This window comes from Delphinapterus leucas, chromosome 6, assembly GCF_059928025.1.
Source record: "Delphinapterus leucas isolate spDelLeu-1000000601 "Yukka" chromosome 6, BTC_Dleu_Yukka2, whole genome shotgun sequence".
Classification (NCBI taxonomy): domain Eukaryota; kingdom Metazoa; phylum Chordata; class Mammalia; order Artiodactyla; family Monodontidae; genus Delphinapterus; species Delphinapterus leucas.
The window spans coordinates 38,577,684-38,604,527 of NC_143134.1; the positions used below are offsets into that span (position 1 = coordinate 38,577,684).

The following is a 26,844-nucleotide window of genomic DNA, read 5'->3' on the forward strand; positions in this document are numbered from 1 at the left end:
GCAATATAGAAGAGAGAGCAAAACATGTTAAAGACCACCACAAGAAATGCTAAATGCACAAGTGTGAAAGATTCTATAGGTCAAATGTGTTGGTTTTTCCCGGGGATAAATGATATGAAGAGGTTAAAAAAAAATAAAAGAGGGGTACTTGTTACAGATTAGAGAAGCCTTGTTTTTACATCATTTTGTTACAGATTAAAGGAGAAATATCAATATTGACTACATTCAATGTGTGGATCTTGTTTGGATCCGAATATAAACGATCCAAATATAAAGGGAAGTTTTTAAGAAATTTGAACATAGAAGGGCTATTAGATGATAGCATTGTTGGCTTTATTGGATATGAAAGAGATGTTGTAGTTAAGTTTCTTCTAAGTCTTTATGAAAAAGAGACACAGGGCTTCCATGGTGGCGCAGTGGTTGAGAGTCCACCTGCCGATGCAGGGGACACGGGTTCGTGCCCCGGTCCGGGAAGATCCCACATGCCGCGGAGCAGCTGGGCCTGTGAGCCATGGCCGCTGTGCCTGCACGTCCGGAGCCTGTGCTCCGCAACGGGAGAGGCCACAACAGTGAGAGGCCCGCGTACCGCAAAAAAAAAAAAAAGACACAAATCAAGATACTTTGAGTAAAGTGATATGGTATCTGTGATTTGCTTTAAAAATGGAAAATCTTAAAAAAAAAAAATGGAAAATCTTGATAATTGTTTGAACTGTTTAAAGGGTACATAGGATTCATTTGGCTGTTTACTTTTTTTTTGAATACTAAAAAATACTCACTGAACAGTACCAAAAAAAGAAAGAAAGAAAGAAAACATCATAAACAGAATTTCACTTGTGCCACACAGTTTGTGTTTTAAGTGAGATCATCATAAAGAACTCCTTAATGGGTGAAAGTCTACGGTTTATGTCAGATAAAAAGGACATAAACTCATTTTATTTTGTATAGTGTATTCCTTAGCTGTTAGTTTTATCTGTTAGACTTGTGTAACTCTTCCACTTCTGAGGAGGCAAACCAGTCTCATTAAAACTATACGGAAAGGAAGGGCACTTCTTCAGAGCATAAGTGGGGTGTGTATACAGTTGTCCCTTGATATCTGCAGGGGGGTTATTCCAGGACCCTGCAGATACCAAAATCCACAGATGCTCAATTCCCTTATATAAAGTGGCATAGTATTTGCATATAACCTACCCCCATTCCCCCATATAGTTTACATCATTTCTAGATTACTTAGAATACCTAATACAATGTAAATGCTGTGTAAATAGTTGTAAATACAAGGTAAATGCTTTGTAAATAGTAGCGGGTGCATGGCAAATTCTTTGGAACCTTCTGAAATTAAAAAAAATTTCCATCCACAGATGCAGAACCTGTGGATAGAGAGTGCTGACTGTATATTAAAAGAACAGGAAAAGGGTGTTAGGCGGGCAAAAACAACAGATATGCCCACTGTCTCTTCTTGGTTACTCAAGACATTCAAACCTATTGCTTTCCATACAAAGAATTTTTAAAACACTTTCCACTAACATAATTTAGCTTTCTCTTCCTTCCAAAAAGGGAGGTAATTCAAAGTAATGCCTGGTTAATGCATCTAGCTTCAAGTCCAGAGGTTCTGGATAATGTCGGTTCCTTTTCCCATCTTTGTTATTATCTGTAAATTATAGATTTTAGCAAATTTATCTACTAATAATATACTTCATATATGCAGTAGTAGGAGAGGGGAAAATGAAAGAGAAGGGAATTTTAAAAAATTCTGTGACATAGCAAGCAAGACATATACAGATAGCATCCAAAAACCTCATTCATGCATTTTGACCAAGCAGGCATAATTTGCACATGATGATAGAGTGCTGCTGGGTACACCCAGCTTTGTGGCTTGGAAGATCAGTCCAGTTACTGAGGCCTGCCATAAGGTTTTTCCAGAACCCAGATCTTCCACACAGGCTTTAAAGAGTGTAGGATCTGCTGGGTCGTAGCTGAGTGGCAGAGCACTTCAGTATGGACAGATAAGCTGTATAGTGATGATTCCTCTGGGCCTACCCGTATTTCCTCCTTGCCAGGCAAGTGGGTAGAAGCAGATAAATGGTCTAAAACCCATGTAGTATATGTTACCTTCAGAATCCCAGAGGTATCAGCCAAGCATTTTGCTTCTTAGCAGGTGTAAGGTATAGCACTTATCATTCACTTTCTTTTTTGTTTGTTTATTATTATTAATTTTGAGTCAGTAACTAGTACACATGGCATTAAATTGAAAAGTTGCAAAAAGGTGTACAGTAAAAGTACAGGAAAGGACATTTCCTTTCCTGCACTTATCATCCATCTGCTTAGGTCTCCACAACGGAGGCCACCACTGGTACTAGATTCTTGTGTATCTTCATTTTAAAGGGCATATCCTGACTGGACCACAGACCATTGGATTACAAGAAACTTCCTGAAGTGGCAGGCCCTGTATGTTCATGGGATTTATATCCCACCATATGGAATACAAACAAGGCACCCGTATCTTCCTACTTTGATCAGCCTGATATCTTCAATATGGTAGACCAGTGTAATGTGCTATATCCAGAATTTATATCTTTGATTCAGGTGAAAGTCAACTGCTTTCTCATGTCCTCAGTTTATCCCCATGGAGAAATGCATTTACCAGCTTCCTAACTGTATTCTAGGTGCAAAGTGTAGTACTAATTTGCCCCAGTAGTTAGGATTCATATCTAAAAGTACACCTTGAGTTGGAGTCACCATTTGATTACGTTTATGACAGCCTAATATCACTGACTAAGACCCATTGGCCCCTCAGCTGAGGAGTGAGGTTCTCTGCAAGTCATCAGATGTGTGACTTTTTTTTTTTTTTTGATAGTCAAGTGGTTTCACTTGGCCATTCCTACTAGAAGAGTGTAATGATTCAGGACCCCTGTGTGAGAGTGATGCCTCATTGATCTGTATTACCTTCTTCCATGGACTTCTGGTTTCCAGTTCCCTAATAGGAACAGAAGTTTCACTGTCATTTTACCTGACTTGGCCCAGTAGCAGTTCTAAATTCCCCTCCTTTCTCCAAAGGTCTGTTGTCTGCAGCTCACTATCTGGTATCAGTTTGTATCCGATACTATATAACATCAGACTATATCAGTTTGTGTTCTTTTATTGAAAATCACAGAAACCAGTAGTGGTTAATTTAAGCACACACACAAAAAAATTATTAGATGGCCCCTGGGTAGCTGACAGAATTAAAGAGAAAGCTGAAAAGTCATACCTTGTTAAGGAGATGGCATAGGGATCTAGACTAAGAGAATCTTTGAATGACTTAGTTCCACCTTTATGGCAGTCTGCTCAAGATTCGGATTCCCAGTAGAGAGTCTAGTTTGCCTATTTTGAATCATCATCTCACCCCTTGACTGATGGCATAGGTACCTTGATTAATGGACCTGCCAAGACTTGGGGAATATAGGGGAGATACTTTCCTAAAGGAAACGTAAGGTGTTATAACTAAAAATGGAGGAGGAATGGTAAACAGGCAAAACCAACAGATGCCCATTCCAGATTGTGCAGATTAGGTCAGCATTTCTCAGTAGGGGCATCGTTGGCCTTTGGGGGAAGACCATTTTCCGTTTTGAGCTGCTGTCCCAGTGCATTGCAGTGTGTTCAGCATCCTTGACTCTTGGACAGTAAATGCCAGCAGCACCTCCACTGCTACCATCACAGCCAGGGTACCACCTGTTTCACAACCACTATCATCTCCCTACTCCCACTGACCCCACTCCCCAGATAGGCTGTGAAATAGAGCGTCCAGGACCACTGTACTGCATGATCCCTAAAGCTTTTTCCATTTAAAACAATCAGATGCATTTCCATTGCTAAACTAGAGGTTGTTTGTAATTTTGTTAAAATAAAATAGTTTCTTGTCTCTTCTATCAAAAAGTTCTTCAATTTGATGTTCCCAAATATCTAAACTGACTTACATATAGAGCCATATGAAACATGTTAGAAATTCATCAGTTTGTTTCTTCAGTTTATTTCTTTGTTTAAGGGCACTGACTTTAGAGCTTAAGTCTTTGAATTCAGATTCCACAACCATAGCTTTGCTACTTACTAACAGTTACTTCCTTTGGCTTTTACATAATCTTTCTTTGGGCAATTGCATAATCTCTCTGTGCTTCTGTAAAATGAGGATAGTAGTACATACCCATTTCATAGGGTTGTTGTGAGGATCAAATTAGCTAGTATGCATAAGGTATTTAATATATTGCCAAGAGCATAGTAATTATATGAATATGTAAGCTATTACTATATTTATAAAATGGGATATTAATAATTAAGTTTTACATAGATAACATAAAAATACCTTTAAAATTTCTTTTTTGGGGGAGTTACCTTTTAAAAATTAAATTGCTCTACCTGGAAAAGCATTTTGTTGTAACATTTAGCTTAGAACTATACTTTGAAAAATATTTCCTCATTCAACATTTATTGAGCATTTCCCAGGCCTGGGCTAAATTCAGGGAAGACAGAGAATGCATGTACCAGTAGAGGCAATAATAACTGAGTGAACAAATAAATGCCCAGGGTAGTTAACCGGTGTGCTCAGAGCTGTGGAGGCATCAGCAGAAAGGCCTGGAAGGAGGGTTTGGTGTGTTGGTAAACAGATGAAAGGCCTGGAGTGGACTCTGGTCAGCTGGGGAGAGGCAACATAGGACATGGGAGGGTGTGCTGGAGCTATGTTTTACAAGGCCTTGGAGACTCTGGTAAGGAGCCGGTATCTTTTCTGCAGGGGGTTGAGATTTCCTACCAAGGGATGTATTGAAGGGGGTTTTGAGCAGGAGTATACTAGGTCTGATTTACACTTGGGAAAGTTGTTTTTGTTGACAGTGTAGAAAATGAACTGGAGGTGAATAGGTGGGACCAGATAGAAGACTCTAGGGAAGAAATGGACAGGAATAGGATGGAATGGCAGTAGTGGAAATGGAAAGAAGTGAATGAGGTCAAATGAAATCACATATATTTATTTTAGAGGTAGAATTGACAGGTATTGGTGGTGTCTTGGACGAAGAAGATAGAGAAAGAGGAATCAGACATCTAGATTTTTGGCTATGTATGTGCCATTTGACAGTATGCATATTTCCCTCTATAATTAAACTTATAAAAAAATTTATGGTACTTTTCAAAACTAAATTTTTAGTACTATTTTAAAACATTCATCTTCCTGGTCTAGATTTTTTTTGCACTGCAGCAAAATTGTACAGTCTTGCTATTTTTTTCTTATTTTCCTGTTTAGTAATGAAAACCTCCATTGTTGATGTTATTGGCATTTAATTGGGAGCACTTTATCGCTGTTGAAGATTTAAACACACTTACTACTTTCAGAGTAATCTTTTGAAATTAGATAGCTGAGTATTATCCCTGCCCCAGGAAACTATGAGTCTGTAAAAGCCTGCACCTGTTGAGAAGCAGCCTTCCCTTCTTTGCCCAGTATGCTTCCCATGGGTGTGGATGGCAAGGAGCTGGGATGGTGGTGAGGCACCTGGAGTTTATTTACCTATCTCTGCCTGAGGGACTCGCTCACTCTGCATGTAACTCCACTATTCTTTTTAACATGTACTTCAGATGTCGTAAGTCAGGTTTATGAGTTTTTATTTTCTGTCACTTAGGACTGGCATACCTCCTCAGCAATTGGAGTTTATCTTATTTTACCAAAATATGATTTCTTCTTGTGAATGGAGACCAAGCATATACAGCAGTCATTAATTAAATTAAGCAGATTGTTCAAATTGGTGCATGTGGAATGAATTATTTTACTTTTTTCTCAGAATTGAGAAACTAGGAAGAAAATTCATTAGACAGTAATGCATAGAGATTTTTTTTACACCTAAATGAGAAGCCAGAAGTGCATATAAAACATAAGAACTTCAAAAACATTTCTTAGGCACAGACTATTATGAAACTCCCCTGGATGTTTTTGATTTCCCATTACATTAAAATACTCAAATGAACTTCATATTCAGAGCATTTAAAAATAGCTCAATCTTAAAAAGAAGATATAAAGTATTATCAGCTGTGCTTTTTGTACATAATTAGCATGTGCCTGTGGAGGTATAATGACTTTTAGTGTAATGATATTACTCACGATAAAAAGTTCAGATGGTAAAAATGGAGATACAGCTGGGTGACACATTTTAAAATAACTCAAAGATGACTTCACAGAAAGCATGCTATTTTGGTCCCTTGTAATCCTCCTTTCACTCATCAGTGGTATGAAGGCATTGATAAAAGATCCTTTTTTAAATTTTTCATTTCTTTCCCCCTTTCTTATAGATTTGATGTGTGTTCACTGTTTCCTTCAGTGTGTGACAAACCACTGTGAAGGTACATCACCTTTTCCCTTTTTCTGAGATGGCTCAAGATTCAGTAGGCCTTCCTTCTGATTTTCAGTTTTGGATGCATAAGCTTTCTGTATGGGACCAGGCATCCACTTTGGAAACCCAACAAGACACCTGTCTTCACCTGCCTCAGTTCCAGGAGTTCCTGAGGCAGTTGTATGAAGCCTTGAAAGAGATGGTGAGTAGTGGACCAAAATAATAAGGTTATTTTGTGACATCAGGAACTCTTTACCAGATATTATTAATCCTGAATGCAGTCCAGGGACTTGTGGTATTGACCTAACGAAAGATTAGACAGACAAATTACCTGTAAATATTGCAGACAGGATGTGGTTTCCTAGTGTCTGATTCATTATGACTTCAGTCCTTTCTTTCTTGATTAGTTATATTGTCACATGAGACTTCCCGTCCAATCAAGTTGTTTTTAAATAAACAAGACTTCGACACTTGTTGTCAGGAAATAATTGGGTTTCTTTTAAAGGCCTTTGTATCTCTTAAATATTGGAAGGGTTTGCTGAAATGCTTACTTTTTTCTCAACCCTATTCTAAAGTAGGCTCTACTAAGAGACGATAAATGTTAAGATCTCTTCTTTATAAATATTTTAAGTGGACTTTTCTTGTGACTATTAAGATTATGAGTGTCTTCACTATTGTTGTGTACGTTATTGTGTTCAAAATTTTGTATTTTTTCATTTTGACATAAGATTTCTTACTTTCATTGCAATAGGTATTTTTGTGAATTAATGTATTTTCATAATATCAAAATATTATTTGTTTATACTTATTTTCTAATTTCAGAATGAAAAGCAAAATTGTCATTTAATGTAGGTGTTCTTGTGTTATACTTTTCTTTCCTTAATCAAAGAAGCAAGTAGGAAATTTGAAGAACAATTAATAGTGATGATATGAGTTCACATGTCTTTAGAAAGAAGAAGAAAAGATACTGTCTGTATGAACAACTAATGCTAACTTTTAAAATTGTTTTTTGGCAATGAGACTTTAGTAACTTGACCTTAAAGTGATTCCAGAAAGTCCAGGACTGACCTTGATGCTCAGACAAATGTGAGGAATTTATTGCTTCAGCAGTAGGAAATGCTTATCATTTCAGCTTACGTGCATGTTAGCCCAGTTTGGTCTTATTTTTTAACTTTCTTGAAAGGTAAAGAAGTGGGAAAGGGCCAAGTGTACAACAGCAAGTGTATTTTTTAATCTTAAGCTGTTTTCTATTTGGTTGATTGTTTTTTGTGTCAGGTTTTAGGTCGTTGCAGACAAGTATGATGTCATTTAGCATATAGTAATCCAAATAGTAATAAACAGAGATATGTATCTATATGCTTCGGCTGCTTTTATTTCATTTTACAAGTTCCAGAGTTCTTGTCCTGCTAAACCTTCTTTGAGATAGTGCTACTGGAGCTGCCTCAGGAACTTCTCTTATTATGTTAGAAAAAAAAACCAGGATGAACATATGGTGTTATATAGATGTTAGTCACCTATAATTTTTTTTCACTATTATGCAGTCTTTGTTATTTTTTAGATAAAGTGGACTTTCTTGACTTAAATATGAGTAAAAGAAAGTTAATGCTGCAATAATATTGATTTTACCTAAACTTGTTGTACTTCTTAGTTTGGGTGGCCTGGTTTAAGGATGAAGTATGGTGATTGCTTGTTAAACTTTATTAGAGTTACTTACCTAAAGATCTTCTCTAACCTTTTTCTCCCCCTACTTTTCTAAAATATATGCTAAACAAGAAACATTCAAGCTCCCTCAACCTATAATGGCAGTTCAGGCTTTTCTGAGTTGTGTAGTGTCCTTTTACTTACCAAAACATTATTTTCTTTTATAGGATTCAAGTGCAGTTATTGAAAGATTCCCCACAGTTGGTCAACTGTTGGCAAAAACTTGCTGGAATCCTTTTATCTTAGCATATGGTAAGAATCCAAAGCATGTCCTCTCAAAATACAGACTTCTAATGATAATTTTAATCTTTGCATTGTTTAACAAAACACAGAACTTTAAATTATAAGCCTTTCTCTTATTTTTCATGAAACAACTTATCAAATGTATTCCTTGTTCCATTACAAAGAAGGCACCCTTTATTGTTGTCCATATATGTTTGTGTATGTGTATATAGATAAGCACACACAAACAAACACATACATGCAGATGTGTAGGAGAACAGAACTCCTTGAATTAGAGGGCAGAAACTCCCAGATGATTGTTACAACTTCATTTTTAATTCAGTGTAAAATGGTTATAATAATGAAATAATTTCTTTGTTTTGCAATTTCATATTAACTCACACACCATTTTCCATGTGTAAAATTCTTCAGTGTTTGAATTCTGCTATGGCTCTGCCATTATTTAGGGGTGACAGTTTGGTTTTACTCAAGGTTAAGAGGAATTTGGGGATACTTTGGGGGAGGTGTTCCTTCACTGACCTCCTGCCTACCTGTCTAGCCTCATTTCCTGTTTAATCCTCCACAGCTATACCACATGCATTGTAGACAGTTTAAATTACTACAGTGCTTGATGTCTGGGCCTGCGACATGCAGTTCTTTTTGCCTGGAACTCTGTTCTCATCTCATGTCCTCAAATCTTCTTCGAAATAGCCTTGCTAGGGCTGAGTTAGGAACCTTCCTTAATTGTTGGTTTGCCTGTCTGATGCCCTGGAAGACTGAATGCCTCTCAACAGCAGGAACTGTGGTTTTAGTTCTCTTTGTTGTCCCAGAGCTTAGCATAGGGTGAATAGGCACATCTGAAGGTATATAGTGGAGGTTTATTGCCTTGATTTGACTATATTGTTAGCTAATGTAATATATACTTTTCTTTCTTTTTTTTTTTTTTTTTTTTGTGGTACGCGGGCCTCTTACTGTTGTGGCCTCTCCCGTTGCGGAGCACAGGCTCCGGACACGCAGGCTCAGCGGCCATGGCTCACGGGCCCAACCGCTCCGCGGCATGTGGGATCCTACCAGACCGGGGCACGAACCCATGTCCCCTGCATCGGCAGGCGGACTCTGAACCACTGCGCCACCAGAGAAGCCCCCTACTTTTCATATTTTTAAAGTCAGAGACTAGTTGCATAATATAATGATAGTAGAATCAAAAATAATAAGAATATTCCCCTTTGATGTTTAGAGAATTATACAGTATCTCTTTCCTAGCCTGTTCTAAGTCATTAGAAGGAGCTTGAACTAGGTGGGGAAGGGACAACATTTGCATTTGGTTCCATGAGCATACATGCATGGGTGCACTGCATATACTCAAACTTACTGGCTCCACCCCCAACTTCATTCTATTCCTTTTCCTCTTCACTTAATGCCTCTTGCTTCCTCTTCCCCCTTAAGTTGACGCTTCCTCCTTTACCCACTTAGCTTGTTCAAGTTCTTGATCTAAAATGGCGAAGCCATCACTGTATTTGCCTACTAGGGCCATGCTTACCTGCCCCAAATTTATATATTTCAACTAGGCCAGTGTTTCTCAAAAAACCTTTGACCAGAAATACATTTTCTATACATGTATATATATGCATACGTACACTTATATGCATACACCCACACGTTTCATGAAAAAATGCTTGCTTTTATTATGTGCAATTCATATTCACTATACCATTTTTAAAATGGTTTTCATGACCCAAAACTGATTTTACAATCCACCTATAGGTCGTGACCAAAAATGTGAAAAACATTGAGCTAGGCCAATGCTGTTGATGGCAGGAGAAAGGAAAAGAAACTGTTGAATTTCCTCCATTTAAAGGCATCACTTATCGTTAGATACTTCATGGATTGAATGACCACTTTTTAGAAAAAAGAAATAATATGCCCTTTAATTGTACCTAGTGGATGTGGGACACATCCTTAATTCAGAAATGTTAAAATGTGGGAAAGTTTGGGTTGTAGAATTGAAGTAGAACGCATTGCTCACTTTGTGCTGAGCACTGTTCTCTATGGATTGCATCGTGGGTCTAACTGAGTTCTTGATAGGCTTGCAGGATAGGTATTTATGGATTAGCCTAAATATGTCACTTTTCTCAGAATATAGAACTAATAAAATCCAGGATCCTACTCCTCTAAAGCCCATGTTGTTGTAATGATCTGCCCCCATGGATTGTACCACTGTGGTTGAAATGTTCCAGTCCTGGCTTTACCACCAGCCACCTTCATGTGAATGTATATAGTCACTATTTTTTTTTTTTTTTTAATGTCAAGCCCTAGGAAAACATGGCTCACAATTTCTGCCCTCTAGGATCTTCCAGTCAGGGAAAAAAGAAACCTAAGGAGATCAGCCAGAGTCAGGATGATGGTTGGTACTGTGGAGCTTTGACTAAGTTGCTGAGGGGAAGGAGAGTTTCACAGGGGAGATTTTGCGGGGTCTGACTCTTGGAGGAAAATAGATGAGATAGGATTTTCTAAGGCAAGAACTAAGGCAAGAACTCACTGGGTCTCCGATTCTTTATTTGTAAAAGTGAGAGACTGGGCTGATTTTTCCCTGTGGACTTAGACTTGCATCTGTCTGTGATCTTTCCTTAGCACCTAATCTCTATTACTTTGGCCCCCTCTGTGAACCAGAAACAAATTCTCCATCTCTTTCTGTTTAAATGCCTGTGTTACCATTTGAACTGCCCATTAAATTTCAGTTTCCTGTTTGAGGTATGCATTTGGTTTTGAGCTAGTAGAGGAGACTGACAGGCACAGAACTCATGAGTAATCAAATCTTGCCTGTGTTGCCACTGTTGTTTCACTAGTTGGGCACTTTCTTCCAGGAAGGGATATTTTCTTATGGTTTTGTAATATCAAAATTATTTTTTAAGTACAGTAAGAGTAAACAGTTTCCATCAAGGAAAGAAGTAAGTAAGTGAGACTAGGATCAGAAATAAGGATAATAAGGAAGGAGGAAGGATTTGCAAATTAAAAGACTCCACAAAGGGAAGAGAGAAAATAGTTAATAGAAAGGGAAAAAACACCTTTTATTCAGTGGTGTTCTCTCCATAAAATTACTGCCTTCACCTCCTTGGAGTTCTGGCTAGTAGGTTCTAGGTCTGAGCTCATGATTAACATATTATAGCTATAACCTGTTTTCCTCATGCTTTTTATTACTGTGTGAGAGTTTGCCCCCAAACTTGGCAGCTTAAAACAAATATTTATTGTCTAAAAAAATGCTGCCATCACACTTTTAAACTATAGAATTAATTCAGCTTTCATTTGAGCTTTCAGTTCAAGATATCAAAAAATAAAATATTAGGTGGCAAATATATGGTGGTATATTCCTTTCCCTTACACTCATTTTTAGATGGGAGCTTTGCACTAATGACTGTCTGCATGATGAATCCCAGGCAGTTTTCGATCCCCAGTGCTCCAGCTCCGATGTCTGAGCCTCTAGGGAGGAGCCTGACAGATGCCATCCCCTGTAGACAGTGCTGGTAGCATTCATGAATAATAGGTGATGGCTTGCATCTTTAAATCCCTAAAGCAAAGTAAGCTCATTAGCAGTGCATTTCAGTGCATTGACTCTGGGCAAAGAAATAAAGGCTGGGGGCAAGTTACTCTTGCTCTTCTTTTTCTTTTTGAGAGAAAAGTAAAAAATAATATGCTTGTTGAACTAAATGTGCAGTGTCACTCAACACCTGGGGAAAACTCCTATCTTTTGGATTCTTTTAGATTCACACTCCATAATTAGCATTTTCTGTCTTTTTTCTCTTTAGTGCTGAGTGTCTGATTTTTGGAAATGCTCCCCATCAGGTTGCATTCTGTATAACATGGGAAGCTGCTTACATAAGCATATCATTAGATGTGTTTGTCACACTTGTGACATACAGATAGTTATAATTTCTTCTGATATTTAAAACATAGAAAGTACAACAGTCAGATTTTTAATCAGTGGCATTGGTTCAACCTGAAGAACCCTAGGATCTCCAGCGGTTAAATTATGTGATTCTTGCAATGAACTGATTTCAGGCAAGCCAGTGATGTAATTGAGCTCATAAAAGCTAGGAAAAATAGGAATATCCCTCAGGATAACCCCTGATAAAGTTTGTTCAGAGGTGGTGTTAGTTATTAGGAGAGCCTAAGTTTATGGGGGGAAAATGGATTTAAAATTACTATCAGGGTCCTTTGGTTTGTGGTTGAAAATGCCGAGATAGCTTACTGTAGTTTGTATTCTCCTTATTTCTTGTTAACGAAGCCCTTAGAAATGCTGTGTTTATGAAATTGCAGTAGATAACAAAGTAAAGAGCATGAGGTGATTCTGCAGAGGAGTGATTCCGGGTGCTGGGTTTCCTCAGCATCACCTCCATGGCCTTGTGGTAAAGTCCATAGTAGCTTGGCTCTAGTTCAGGTACTGACATCTTCCGTTTTTAGGTCTCATTTTTGCTTCTCAGTTGTGTTATAGAATCTCCAACTTGAATGGACTTAGTTACCAAAGGAGGAAAGAGAAAATAGCTTACCAAGTAGATGTTCTAGCCAAATAGATTTCAAAGGTCAGCATTGTTATCACATATTTAGTAAAGTTTTACATTTTAGAGTAAAGAATTAGGAGCATGTAAAAAGGCTTCTATTTTATCCAAACCATTTGGTACTAAAAAGAATGTATTTTAAAACAATTCTTTTTGTTAAATTTATTTTTAACAAGTGGGGGTATTTTGGCCAATTTGATTAAATCAGAAATATTGACTACTGCTTATGGCAGTGATATTGCCTTAAAAAGGTTGAAATTACTAATGGTTTGAATATAAAATAAAGAACTGATCTTGAAAAAAGCTAGTTCTTTTAGTTCTTTCCATCATTGTCTTTTGGCTTTAAAAATTGCTGCTGTGACAGAAAGAGAACTGACCTCACAAGGGCTAAGCATAAGTGATCCTGAACCCACAAGAAGGAAAAAAACCACAAAGTTTCATACATGGTCCTGGATGCTTGTTCTATGAACTTAGTAGTTTGTGATTTTCCTAAAATATAATAAATATATTTCCTTTAGTATATAATGTTACAAATTTTATATTGATTATCTTTTCTTTCTGTTTGATAAAACGTACTCATTTTAGTTTTCCTTTTTGCAGATGAAAGCCAAAAAATTCTAATATGGTGCTTGTGTTGTCTGATTAAGAAAGATCCACAGAATTCTGGAGAATCAAAGCTTAACTCCTGGACACGGGTAAAAATAAATCTTGCACTATACTGCTTTGAATTCAATAAAGGTGCTGCTTTGACAGTCCAGAAACTTTTTCAGACACATCCTTCACTGTTAAACTTGTAAAGCTTTTCAAGAGATTTCATTTTTGTTTGATTGCGAATTCCTTAAGAGATAGGTCCTCAGGGTGAACTTCCCCATGCCTGCAAGAACTAATGTTGAGTGGTTTTAGAAAGTTACTCTCAGGTAATTAAAAGAATGTACTCTCCTTCCTTCTAACAATTGTTTCTTCCTACCAACCTACTTTATATACTTATATAATTTCTCTTCAGGTACTTCTCTGCCTCTCTCAGAATCTATTCTGTAGTAAAACTAAAATTCAGAAGTGCCCTGGGAGCAGCAGTCTTTATTTTGTGTCCTAAAGTTGGTGCCCTGGCCAGTGTGCTCAGACTAGCATCTAGGGCTGGTTGGCTAATGCTGCAAACGCCGTTAAATCGGTTACCTGACCGTGCTAGTCCAGATAGCTGACAGCTGCCTGAATTCCCTGTTTCTGCTTCCTCTTGAATGGTGGGCACAAATAGGAGAATGTTGTAAGGCTGTGCTGTAGCTGCCCTCACCACCAGCAAGTTGGCTGGTCTTTTCTCTTACCCCCCACTGCCCTGCTGCAATAACCTCAAGGACTTGCTGATGCCTGTCAGACTCCACTTACTATGCATATGGTCTAGATTAGCTGCTTAGTATTATGAAACCAGCCACCCAGATTAATGCATATGGTTTTGTCTACCAGTCTGACTGGTGATATCATTCCGTTCACTGCTTTTTACCATTCCTTTGTTTTATACAGAATTGCTGACAGAGATGACAAAGACAGTATTTGCATTTTTGTTAGATTAAAAGAAGAATTGGAGGGACAGTAGAAGTGAAAAGGACTGGGCGAGGGAAGGAAAAAATGCAACATTTAACTGGAAGGAAAATTAAAGAGCTGAAGGAAGGAACTGATAAGTAGAATTAGGGAAGAAAAGGTATGAAAAACAAGGCTATAGAAATAGAATAACATACTTAGTTTTCAGTTTTTTAAATTATTGCTTTTGTTGAGTATTTGCTATTTTAGTGTTATTTAGGATATATATTTTTATTGGCTAGCTCATTAAGTCCAGAAATAGGCCATCTTATAAAGTGTTTTTAGAGTGATTAGGTTAACTTTCTTCATTTAACTCGTGACTTATATTAGCCTAGTTTTAAGTTTCTAGCCTTGCAGTTTATCCTGTGGGTTTCCCTTATTTAATATTGTGTCCATTTAATAAATAGGTGCTCATTAAGTGTAGCACAGGGAGGTAAAGTTAAAACACTTAATTCCTACCTTCAGGGAGTTTACAGACTAGTAACCAGGTCATTCTAGGGCAGTGTCATTGGGTTATTGGTAGAGCTGTGTATAGGGGTGATGGTGACACAGAGGAGGGACACTTGTTCAGACTTGGTGGTTTGGAGATGTTTCCTGGGAGAGATGATATATCAGCTGAGCTTTGAAGGATGACTAAGAGAACAGGATAGAGTTTTAGGAGCGGTATTCCTGCCAGCAAAAAGAGCATGTGCAAAGAATGGTGGTGAGGAAGCAAATGCTGGATTCAGGGAACTGCAGGTGCTTAGATATCCCTGAGCTTGGGATTTTATAGGGTTGATGATGAAGCATAAAGCCTTATGTATGATTAGAAGAAGTTTTTATTTTAACTTGAAGGCAGTGGGGAAACCACCAAAGTATTTTAAATAGAGAAATCATATGGCTAGGTGTGAATTTTAGAAACTTACCAGCAAAAGGAAGTTGCTTTGGAAGGTGCCAGGGATAGCACTTTCAAAGCAATTGTAGTGGTAAAAGTGAGAAATCATGAAGGCCTGAATGAAATGGAAAAGAGGGACCAAATTTATGATATTAATAAGGTAAATATGTAAGGATGTAACGGCAAATTAAGTGCAGGTGTACTTAGGTGTAGGTCGAGTTGAACTTAATGTTTTCAGGAGAGGGGCTGATTTGCACATTAGAGGGTTGACAGTCCTCAGGGTACAGGAACAGTGGGAGCCATGCGTGAGGGTGAGATCACCCAAGGAAAGTGCCTAGTGTGAGGAGGGGAAAGGGCCTAGGGACAACCTTGGGAGACACTGGCATTTAAGGAGTGAGTGGAAGAATAAGTTACACTGCACACTAGAAAGGGGGAGTCCAAGAAGAAGAAGGAGAAAAGCAGCAGCATTTTAAGAAGGAATGAGTGGTCATTTATATCTAATGCTATAGCACGCCACTGTCCAATAGAAACAAAGTATATTCTACATAGATAATTTTCAGTTTTCTAGTACCTGCTTTAAGAAATGTAAGAAGAAAAAGTTGAGACTAATTTTAATGATTATTTTATTTAACCCAGTATATCTGAAATACCATTATTAAAATATGTAATCAACATAAAAATTATTAATGTGATCATTTTATAATCTTTTTTATACTGAGTCATTGAGATCCAGTATATATGTTATACTTAATTCAGTGTATATGTTACATCTTAATTCAGAGGCTAAATTTTCATTGGAAATTCTTGATTTGTTTTATAAAATATACAGTTGAAAAAGTAGGTTCACATACCGAAATTGTTTCAAAGAAACTTAAAGCTGAATCATGTGTCTGTTTTCAAATTTAAATTTAATTAAAATTTTAAAAGTTAAAAATTCATTTTCCTTCATTGTACCTGTTACATTTGAAAGTGATGAGTAGCCTCATGTGGCTAGTTGTCACTGTATTGGACACAGCAATTGTAGAGCATAAAGAATTGAAAGAGCAAGATAAGGACTGAAAAGCACTACTTGGATTTAGCCACTAAGGAGGAATGACTTTGGTGAGAATAGGTTTAGTGGGAGGTTGAGGGAAGTAGCCAGGCTGCTATAGATATTGAGGAATGATGGGGAGGTGAGGAAGCAGAGGTAATAAACTTTGATTACCCTTTGAAGAAACTTGGCAGTGAAGGAAGGAGAGAAAGTTGATTGAAATAGAGATGGTTCTGAATCTGCTTTACTCTGAGAAGATGGTGCCACTAGAGAGGAGTTGAGCACTTAAGAGACTAGGAAAACAGTTTCCCTCATCGTTGTACTAGGCAAACCTGTAATATTAACTGATAAAAAAAATGATGTGTAGGAATAATATTAATTATTTAACTTTTAGCAGTCTAAAGCTAATTACATATACCTATCACAAATCAGTACCTTCATAATTGTATAATGTTGACTGTAAATGCAGCGAGACAGAAGATGGTTGCTAGTTTATGAATCAATTGTACATCTTGGGTATACTTTCTTTTATCCTAAAAGTGATATTTTCTCCATAAAAGTTAAAGAGTGACATATTACACTTTAAAAATGTGTAATTGTCATCAAGTATCCTTCTAAAACTATATAACAAGCCATATTTTAATAATATTTGTTAGTTTCATTCAGTGAGCATTTACTTACTACCTGATATATGCTAGCCTGTTTTAATTGTGGTAATAAAATCTTGGGTCATTCTGTGTTTCTGGAGCATCACAAGTGTGATTGAAACACCCTGAGTCAAAAACAAAGAATTTCTTCTATAAATTCTAAAATGCAGTAAAAATTCATGTTAATTATTAAATTTGAATATGTTAGACTGAATTGATCAGTTGTATTTTTAGGACAGAGATATAATAGAAATTCTGGGTTTTTTGTGTGTTTTGATTTTGCTGAATGCCTAGTTAACTTTATTCCTCTGAATTTTCTTATACTTGTCATTTAAAAAAATTTTATATTGGAGCATAGTTGATTAACAATGTTGTGTTAGTTTCAGGTGTACAGCAAAGTGATTCAGTTATACATATACATGTATCTATTCTTTTTCAAATTCTTTTCCCATTTTGGTTATTACAGAATATTGAGCAGCATTCCCTGTGCTATACAGTAGGTCCTTGTTGGTTATGTTTTAAATATAGCAGTGTGTAAATGTCAATGCCAAACTCCAAATCATTCCCTCCTCCTCGTCCTCTAAGTCTGTGAGTCAACTTCTGTTTTGTAAATAAGTTCATTTTCTATCATTTGTATTAAAGATTTCACATATAAGTGATATCATGTGACATTTGTCTTTCTCTGTCTGACTTAATTCACTTATTATGATAATCTCCAGGCCCATCCATGTTGCTTCAAGTGGCATAATTTCATTCTTTTTAATGGCTGAGTAATATTCCATAGTATATATGTACCACATCTTCTTCATCAACTCCTCTGTTGATGGCCATTTAGGCTGCTTCCATGTCTTGCTTATTGTAAACAGCACTGCAATTGACATTGGGGTGCATGTATTCTTTTGAACTATATTTTTCTCTGGATATATGCCCAGGAGTGGGATTGCTTGATAATATGACAGCTCTATTTTTAGTTTCTTAAGGAACCTCCATAACTGTTCTCCATAGTAGCTGTACCAATTTACATTCCCGCCAACAGTGTAGGAGAGTTCCCTTTTCTCCACACCCTCTCCAGCATTTATTGTTTGTAGATTTTTTGATGATGGCCATTCTGACCCGTGTGAGGTGATACCTCATTGTAGTTTTGATTTGCATTTCTCTGATAATTAGTGATGTTGAGCATCTTTTCATGTGCTTTTTGACCATCTGTATTTCTTCTTTGGAAAAATGTTTATTTAGATCTTCTGCCCATTTTTTGATTGGGTTGTTTGTTATTTTGATACTGAGCTGCATGAGCTGTTTGTAAATTTTGGAGAATAATCCCTTGTTGGTCACATCGTTTGCAAATATTTTCTTCCATTGTGTGCGTTGTCTTTTCATTTTGTTTATGGTTTCCATTGATGTGCAACAGCTTTTGAGTTAATTAGGTCCCATTTGTTTATTTTTGTTTTTATTTCCATTACTCTAGGAGACAGCTTGGAAAAGACATTGCTGTGGTTTATGTCAAAGAGTGTTCTGCCTATGTTTTCCTCTAAGAGTTTTGTAGTACCCAGTCTTACATTTAGGTCTTTAATTCATTTTGAGTTTATTTTTGTCTGTGGTGATAAAGAGTGTTCTAATTTCACTTTTTTCCATGTACCTCTCCAGTTTTCTCAGCATCATTTATTGAAGAGACTGTCTTTCCTCCATTGTCTAGTCTTGCCTCCTTTTTCATAGATTAATTGACCATAGGTGCATGGATTTATTTCTGGGCTTTCTATCCTGTTCCATTGATCTATAGTTTTGTTTTTATGCCAGTACCATACTGTTTTCATGACTGTAGCTTTATAGTATAGTCTGAAGTCAGGGAGCCTAATTCCTCCAGCTCCATTTTTCTTTTTCAAGACTGTTTTGACTATTTGGGGTCTTTTGTTTCTCCATACAAATTTTGAGATTTTTTTTTTTGTTCTAGTTCTCTGAAAAATGCCCTTGATACTTTGATAGGGATTGTATTGAATCTGTAGATTGCCTTGGGTAGTATAGTCATTTTGACAATATTGATTCTTGCAATCCAAGAACATTGTATATCTTTCCATCTGTTTGTGTCATCTTTGATTTCTTTCATCAGCATCTTACAGTTTTTGGAGTACAGGTCTTTTGTCTCATTAGGTAGGTTTATTCCTAGGTATTTTGTTCTTTTTGATGTGTTGGTAAATGGGATTGTTTCTTTAATTTCTCTTTCTGATCTTTCGTTGTTAGTGTATAGAACAGATTTCTGTGTATTAATTTTGTATTCTGCAACTTTACTGAATTCATTGATGAGCTCTAGTAGTTTTCTGGTGGCATCTTTAGGATTATCTATGTGTAGTATCATGTCATCTGCAAAGAGTGACAGTTTTACTTCTTTTCCCATTTGGATTCCTTTTATTTCTTTTTCTTCACTGATTGCCATGGCTAGGATTTCCAAAGCTATATTGAATAAAAGTGGTGAGAGTGGACATCCTTGTCTTGTTCCCGACCTTAGAGGAAGTGCTTTCAGCTTTTCACTGTTGAGTATGATGTTAGCTGTGGGTTTGTCATATGTGGCCATTATTATGTTGAGGTATGTTCCCTCTATGCCCAGTTTCTGGAGAGTTTTTATCATAAATCGGTGTTGAATTTTGTCACAGCCTTTTTCTGCATCTATTGAGATGATCATATGGTTTTTATTCTTCAGCTTGTTGATGTGGTGTATCACACTGATTGATTTGCAGATAATGAAAAATCCTTGCATCCCTGGGATAAATCCCACTTGATCATTATTGTGTATGATTCTTTCTTTTTTTTTGCGGTACGCGGGCCTCTCACTGCTGTGGCCTCGCCCGTTACGGAGCACAGGCTCCGGACGCACAGGCTCAGTGGCCATGGCTCACGGGCCCAGCCGCTCCACGGCATGTGGGATCTTCTCAGACCAGGGCACAAACCCGTGTCCCCTGCATCGGCAGGTGGACTCTCAACCACTGTGCCACCAGGGAAGCCCTGTGTATGATTCTTTTAATGTATTGTTGGATTCAGATTGCTAGTATTTTGTTGAAGATTTTTGCATCTGTTCATCAGTGATATTGGCCTGTAATTTTCTTTTTTTGTAGTATCTTTGTCTGGTTTTGGTATCAGGGTGATGGTATCCTCATAGAATGAGTTTGGGAGTACTCCTTCCTCTGTAATTTTTGGAATAGTTTCAGAAGGGTAGGTGTTAGCTCTTTTCTAAATGTTTGATAGAATTTGCCTCTGAAGCTATCTGGTCCTGGACTTTTGTTTTTTGGGAGTTTCTAAATCACAGTTTCAGTTTCAGTACTTGTGATTGGTCTGTTCATATTTTCTGTTTCTTCTTGGTTCAGTTTTGGGAGGTTGTACCTTTCTAAGAATTTATCCATTTCTTCCAGGTTGTCAGTTTTATTGGCATATAGTTGCTTGTAGTAGTCTGTTACGATCCTTTGTATTTCTGTGGGGTCCATTGTAACTTCTTGTTTTTCATTTCTAATTTTATTGATTTGGGCCCTCTCCCTTTTTTTCTTGATGAGTCTCGCTAATTTATCTTTTCAAAGAACCGGCTTTTATTCATGCACCTTTGCTATTGTTTTCTTCATTTCTATTTCATTTATTTCTGCTCTGATCTTTATGTTTTCTTTCCTTCTACTAACTTTGGGTTTTGTTTGTTCTTCTTTCTCTAATTGCTTTAGGTGTAAGGTTAGGTTGTTTGTGACTTTTCTTGTTTCCTGAGGTAAGATTGTATTGCTATACACTTCCCTTTTAGAACTGCTTTTGCTGTATCCCATAGGTTTTAGATCGTTGTGTTTTCGTTTGCATTTGTCTCTAGGTAGTTTTTGATTTCCTCTTTGATTTCTTCAGTGATCCATTGGTTGTTTAGTAGCATATTGTTTAGCCTCCATGTGTTTGTGTTTTTACAATTTTTTTCTTGTAGTTGATTTCTAATTTCTGAGCACTGTGGTCAGAAAAGATGCTTGATGTGATGTCAGTTTTCTTAAATTTACTAAGGCTTGCTTTGTGTCCCAGCATGTGATCATTCCTGGAGAATGCTTCATGTGCACTTGAGAAGAATGTGTATTCTGCTACTTTTGGATAGAATGCTGTATAAATATCGATAAAGTCCATCTGGTCTAATGTGACATTTAAGGCCTGTGTCTCCTTATTGGTCATCTGTCTGGATGACCTGTCCATTGATTAAACTGGGGTGTTAAAGTTCCCCACTACTGGAATCTAGAAAAATGGTATAGATGATCTTATTTGCAAAGCAGAAATAGAGACACAGACGTAGAGAACAAACTTATGGATACAAAGGGGGAAAAGAGGGGGTGGGATGAATTGGGAGATTGGGATTGACATACATACACTACTGTGTATAAAATAGAAAACTAATGAGATCTCACTGTATAACACAGGGAATTCCACTCGGTGCTCAGTGGTGACCTTAACGAGAAGGAAATCCAAAAAAGAGGGGATATGTGTATACGTATGGCTGATTCACTTTGTTGTACAGCAGAAACTGACACAGCCGTGTAAAGCAACTCTACTCCAATAAAAATAAATAAATAAATAAAGCCTCCCACTATTATTGTGTTACTGTAGATTCCTCCTTTTATGGCTGTTCCCTTATATATTGGGATGTTGCTATGTTGGGGTGCGTATATATTTACAATTGTTATATCTTCTTCTTGGATTGATCCTGTGATCATTATGTAGTGTCCTTCTTTGTTTCTTGTAACAGTTTTTATTTTAAAGTCTATTTTGTCTGTATTGCTATTCCAGCTTTCTTTTGATTTTCATTTGCCTGGAATACCTTTTTCCATTCCCTCACTTTCAGTTTGTATGTGTCCCTAGATCTGAAGTGGGTCTCTAGTAGACAGCATATATATTATTGGTCTTGTTTTTGTATCCATTCAGCCAGTATGTGTCTGTTAGTTGGAGCATTTGATCCATTTACATTTAAAGAAATGCATATCTATTGTAGATTTTCAGTTTGCTTTTACCGTGAGGTTTTGATATAGCAGTCTATATATAAAAAAGATTGTTTTAAGTTGCTGGTCTTTTAATTTCAAATGCATTTCCAATATCCAACATTTGTGCTGTCTTCTGACAATTGCTGGTTTGATATCATATTTCTGTGCAGATGATTTCCTACCTTTACTTTATGCTTGCCTTTACCAGTGAGCTTTTCCATTCATAATTTCCTTCTTTCTAGCAGTGGCCTTTTCTTTTCCGCTTAGAGAAGTTTTTTTAGCATTTGTTGCAAAGCTGGTCTGGTGGTGCTGAATTCTCTTAGCTTTTGTTTGTCTGTAAAGGTTTTGATTTCTCTGTCGAATCTGAATGAGAGCCTTGCTGGATAGAGTGTTCTTGGTTGCAGTTTCTTCCCTTTCATCACTTTAAATATATCGTGCCACTCTCTTCTGGCCTGCAGAGTTTCTGCTGAGAAATCAGCTGATAACCTTACGGGAGTTCCCTTGTATGTTATTTGTTGCTTTTAATATTTTTTCTTTGTTTTAACTTTTGTCAATTTGATTACTATGTGCCTTGGCATGTTCCTCCTTGGGTTTATCCTGCCTGAGGCTCTCTGCACTTCCTGGACTTGGGTGACTGTTTCCTTTCCCATGTTAGGGAAGTTTTCTGTTATTATCTCTTCAAATATTTTCTCAGGCCCTTTCTCTCCCTCTTCTCCTTCTGGGAACACTGTAATGCAAATGTTGGTTCATTTAATGTTGTCCCAGAGGTCTCTTAGACTGTCTTCATTTCTTTTCATTCTTGTTATACTGTTCTGCGGTAGTGATTTCCACCATTCTGTCTTCCAGCTCACTTATCCGTTCTTCTGCCTCAGTTACTCTGCTATTGATTCTTTCTAGTGTATTTTTCATTTCAGTTATTGTGTTGTTCATCTCTGTTTGTTTGTGCTTTAGTTCTTCTAGGTCTCTGTTAAACATTTCTTGCATCTTCTCAAACTCTGCCTCCTTTGTTTTTCTGAGATCTTATATCATCTTCACTATCATTACTCTGAATTCTTCTTCCGGAAGATAGCCTATCTCCACTTCACTTAGTTGTTCTTCTGGGGTTTTATCTTGTTTCTTCATGTAGGACATGATCCTCTGCCCTCTTATTTTGTCTAACTTTCTGTGATTGCGGTTTCTGTTCCACAGGCTGCAGAATTGTAGTTCTTCTTGCTTCTGCTGTCTGCCGTCTGGTGGATGAGGCTATCTAAGAGGCTTGTGCCGGATTCTTGATGGGAGGGTCTGATTACTGCCCACTGTGGGTAGATCTGGGCCTTGTCCCTCTGGTGAGCAGGGCCATGCTCGGGAAGACTTCAGGCAGCCTAACTGCTGATGGGTGGGGCTGTGTTCCCACCCTGTTTGTTGTTTGGCCTGAGGTGCCCAACACTGGAGCCTACAGGCTGTTGGGTAGGGCTAGGCCTTGGGGAGGAAATGGTGACCTCCAGGAAGGCTCACGTGAATGAGTACTCACCAGAACTCTGCTGCCAGTGTTTTTTTCCTCCTCAGTGAGCCACATCCGTCCCTTGCCTCTGCAGGAGACCATCCAATACTAGCAGGCAGGTTTGGCCCAGTCTCTTACGAGGTCACTACTTTTTTCCCTGGGTCCTGGTGAGCATGGGACCTTGTGTGAGCCCCCCAAGAGTGGAGTTTCTTTTTCCCCCAGTCCTGTGGAATCCTGCAGTCAAACCCCACTGGCCTTCAAAACCGATTGTCTGGGGGTTCCTCCTCCTATTGCCAGACCCGCAGGCTTGGAAGCCTGACGTGGGGCTCAGGACTTTCATTCCTGTGGGAGAACTTCTGTGGTGTAATTATTTTCCAGTTTGTGGGTTGCCCACCAGGTGGATATGGGATTTGATTTTATCGTTGATTGTGCCCCTCCTACCATCTTGTTGTGGCTTCTTTTTTGTCTTTGGATGTAGGGTATCTTTATTGTCAGGTTTCAGTGTTTTTTTTGTTAGTGGTTTTTCAGCAGTTAGTTGTGATTTTGCAGTTTTTGTAGGAAGGGGTGAGCTCACATCCTTCAACTCAGTCATCTTGCCAGCCCTCCAGTGACGGCACAAACAGCATCCAATGGAAGATGGCGCAGAGGCAAATTCCGCACCTGTCCTAGAAATTGTTTGATGCTTGCCATATGTTAGCCTTTGTTAATATGTTATGTTGGAAATACATTAATTTTTTTGGAGTCTTACTAGTAACCTCAAATGTACTGTTAAATAACACCGTCTCTATGGCTCTTCTTACAGCTCTTAGAGACTGGTTGAAGTCACAGGACTCTTTCACATCTTTTTGGAATATTTGGTTCTTGAAAATTTTAGTTTTACCAGTGAATCCATAGAACAGATGCTTTTTGAGAACCTACTGTTTGCCTGGCACTATTAAAGAAGTTGAGGATACAGTAGTGGATCTAAAGACAGTCTGTTCTCAGAGTTTGTAATCCAAAGGGAAGGTCTCTGGGTCTGCCAAATTTAGGAACTACTTATGTTATTTGGGCAAGACCATACCAGTATTGTATTTTATTCTGATGAGAAGAAAATGGCAGAATACCAGGAGTGGAGATCAGTCAAAAGGGTTTTATTCAATCTTTATTCCCTTTAAATGCAGTAGTAAGCAATATCCAGATGTTCCTGTATTGCTTCAGTCCTCTACTTCATTCTTTAGAATTAAAAAAAACCAAAACCCTTTTAAAGTACAAAATCTAACCAACATGCAGAAACGTGCATGAAGCATAAATGCCAAGCTTAACGAATTGTTGCAAATAAATACCCTTTCAACTACCACCCAGGTCAGGAAATAGAATGGAACATTGTCTCCCTCCTAGAAGCTCCCAAGTGCCCCTTCCTATTTATATGCCCTGATGTGCCTTGCTAGCAGTTACTACTAGCCTGACTTTTACTTACCTTGCTTTATGGTTTTACCACTTAGTTATGCAGTTTGGCCTGTTATTTTATCTTGGTAAAAATGGAATAATGCAGTATGTATTCGAGATATTGTGATTTATAAGAAATATATGTCTGGTCATTCAGATGACCAAAATATATTTTTTATTTATATTTGGTCTTCGTCTGCAGTTCCTGGCTCACAGCTGCCAAAACTCTTGGAATCGCCTAAGTGTTGAGAGTGATAAAAGGTGTCTTGTGTTATGTTAATAAGGTGACTTTTGGAGGGCACCTGAGGATGAGGGCTGCTTGGTAGGAGAACCAACCTTGTGACTAGAGGGTTGGAACTTTCAGTCCCACCATCTGGTTTCCTGCGAGGGGAGAGGGGCTTGAGGTTGAACCAGTTGCCATTAGCCAGTGATTTAGTCAATCATGACTATATAATGAAGCCTCCATAAAAACCCAAAGGACCATTTTTTGGCCCCTTTTCAGAGAGCTTCCACATGGGGGAAGCAGAATGTTTCTGCATGCCACCTTGACAGGCCCCAAGCTGTATAAGGACAGAAGCTTCTCTGTTTGGGACCTATGCATCTCTTCATCTGACTGTTGACTTGTATCCTTTAATATCCTTTTATAAGAAATCAGTAATCTAGTATATAAGTGCGTTTCTTGAATTCTGTGAGCCACTCTAACAAATTAGTTGAACCCAGTGAGGGGGTTGTGGGAACCTCTGATTTAGCCAGTCGGTCAGAAGTACAGGTAATAATCTGGGTTTGGGATTAGCATCCTGAGTTGGAGGGGGTCATTGGGACCTCCAGTCGCAATGTAGCCAGTCAGTCAGAAGCACAGGTAACAACATGGGCTTGGGCTGGCCTCTGAAGTACCTGTCTTACCTTCTTTTAAGAAAGACATTTAAAATTTTATTGTTGTCAGATTTATCAGTCTTCTCCTTTTTGGTTAGTAACTTTGTATCTTATTTAAGAAAATGTATCCCCACTTCAGGGTCATGAAGACCTTTCACATTATCTTCTAAAAGTATATTGGTTTGCCTTTCCCATTTAGGTCTGTGATCTACCTGTAACTGTTTCATTGTGTGGTCTAAGGTAGGAGTTCATTTTCACTTTGCTTCCACATGGATACCCCATTGTCCCAACACCATCATTGAAAAGTCTTTTTACCTCACTGAGCTATGGTGCTACCTTCATAATAAATCAAATGTCTTTTTAAAAAAATTTTTTTAAGTATTTATTTATTTATGCAGCGCCTGGTCTTAGTTGCTTCATGGGGACTTCTTAGTTGTGACATGCATGTGAGATCTAGTTACCTGACCAGGGATCAAACCTGGGCCCCCTACATTGGGAGCGCGGAGTCTTACCCACTGGACCACCAGGGAAATACCATAAATCAAATGTCTTTTTATGTGCAGGTTTGATCCTAAATGTCTCCAATGTTCTCATTGTCTATGTGCGATGCTTAATTTTATGTGTCAACTTGAATGGGCCATAGGGTGCCCAGATATTTGGTCAAACATTATTCTGGATGTTTCTGCGAGAGTATTTTTAGATGAGATTAACATATAAATCAACAGACTGAATAAAGCAGTTACCCTCCCTCATGTGCGTGGGCCTCATCCAGTTAGTTGAAGGGCTGAGTAGAACAAAAAGGCTGAACACTTCCATGAGTAAGAGAATTCCTTCTGCTTGACAGGGCTTGCACTGGGACCTGAGTTTTTTCCCTGCCTTCAGATTCAAACTAAAACATTGGATCTTCCTACGTATTGAGTCGGCCAGTCTTCAGAAACCATTGGCTTTCCTTGTTTCAGGCCCTCAAATTTGGACTAGAACTAAACTATCAGCTTTCCTGGGTCTCCAGCTTGCCTCCATAATTAAGTGAGCCAATTCCTTATAATAGGTCTCTCTATATGTATCTATATAATCTCCTGTTAGTTCTTTTCTCTGGAGATTCCCCACTAAAACACTGTCTTTATGCCAATGCCACATTGTCTTCAGTAAT

General features: G+C 37.9%; 1 protein-coding gene across 1 annotated transcript in view; it reads left to right on the forward strand.

The window, feature by feature from the left end:
* The window catches only part of FANCC (FA complementation group C), a 264,472-nt gene that overhangs the window by 81,361 nt on the left and 156,267 nt on the right, over nt 1–26,844 (forward strand). Inside the window, exons 2-4 of the mRNA XM_089913032.1 lie at nt 6,304–6,546; nt 8,213–8,297; nt 13,421–13,515. Of these exons, the coding sequence (XP_089769158.1) occupies nt 6,382–6,546; nt 8,213–8,297; nt 13,421–13,515 (345 nt within the window). The 5' untranslated portion in view covers nt 6,304–6,381. The remainder of the gene's footprint in view (nt 1–6,303; nt 6,547–8,212; nt 8,298–13,420; nt 13,516–26,844) is intronic.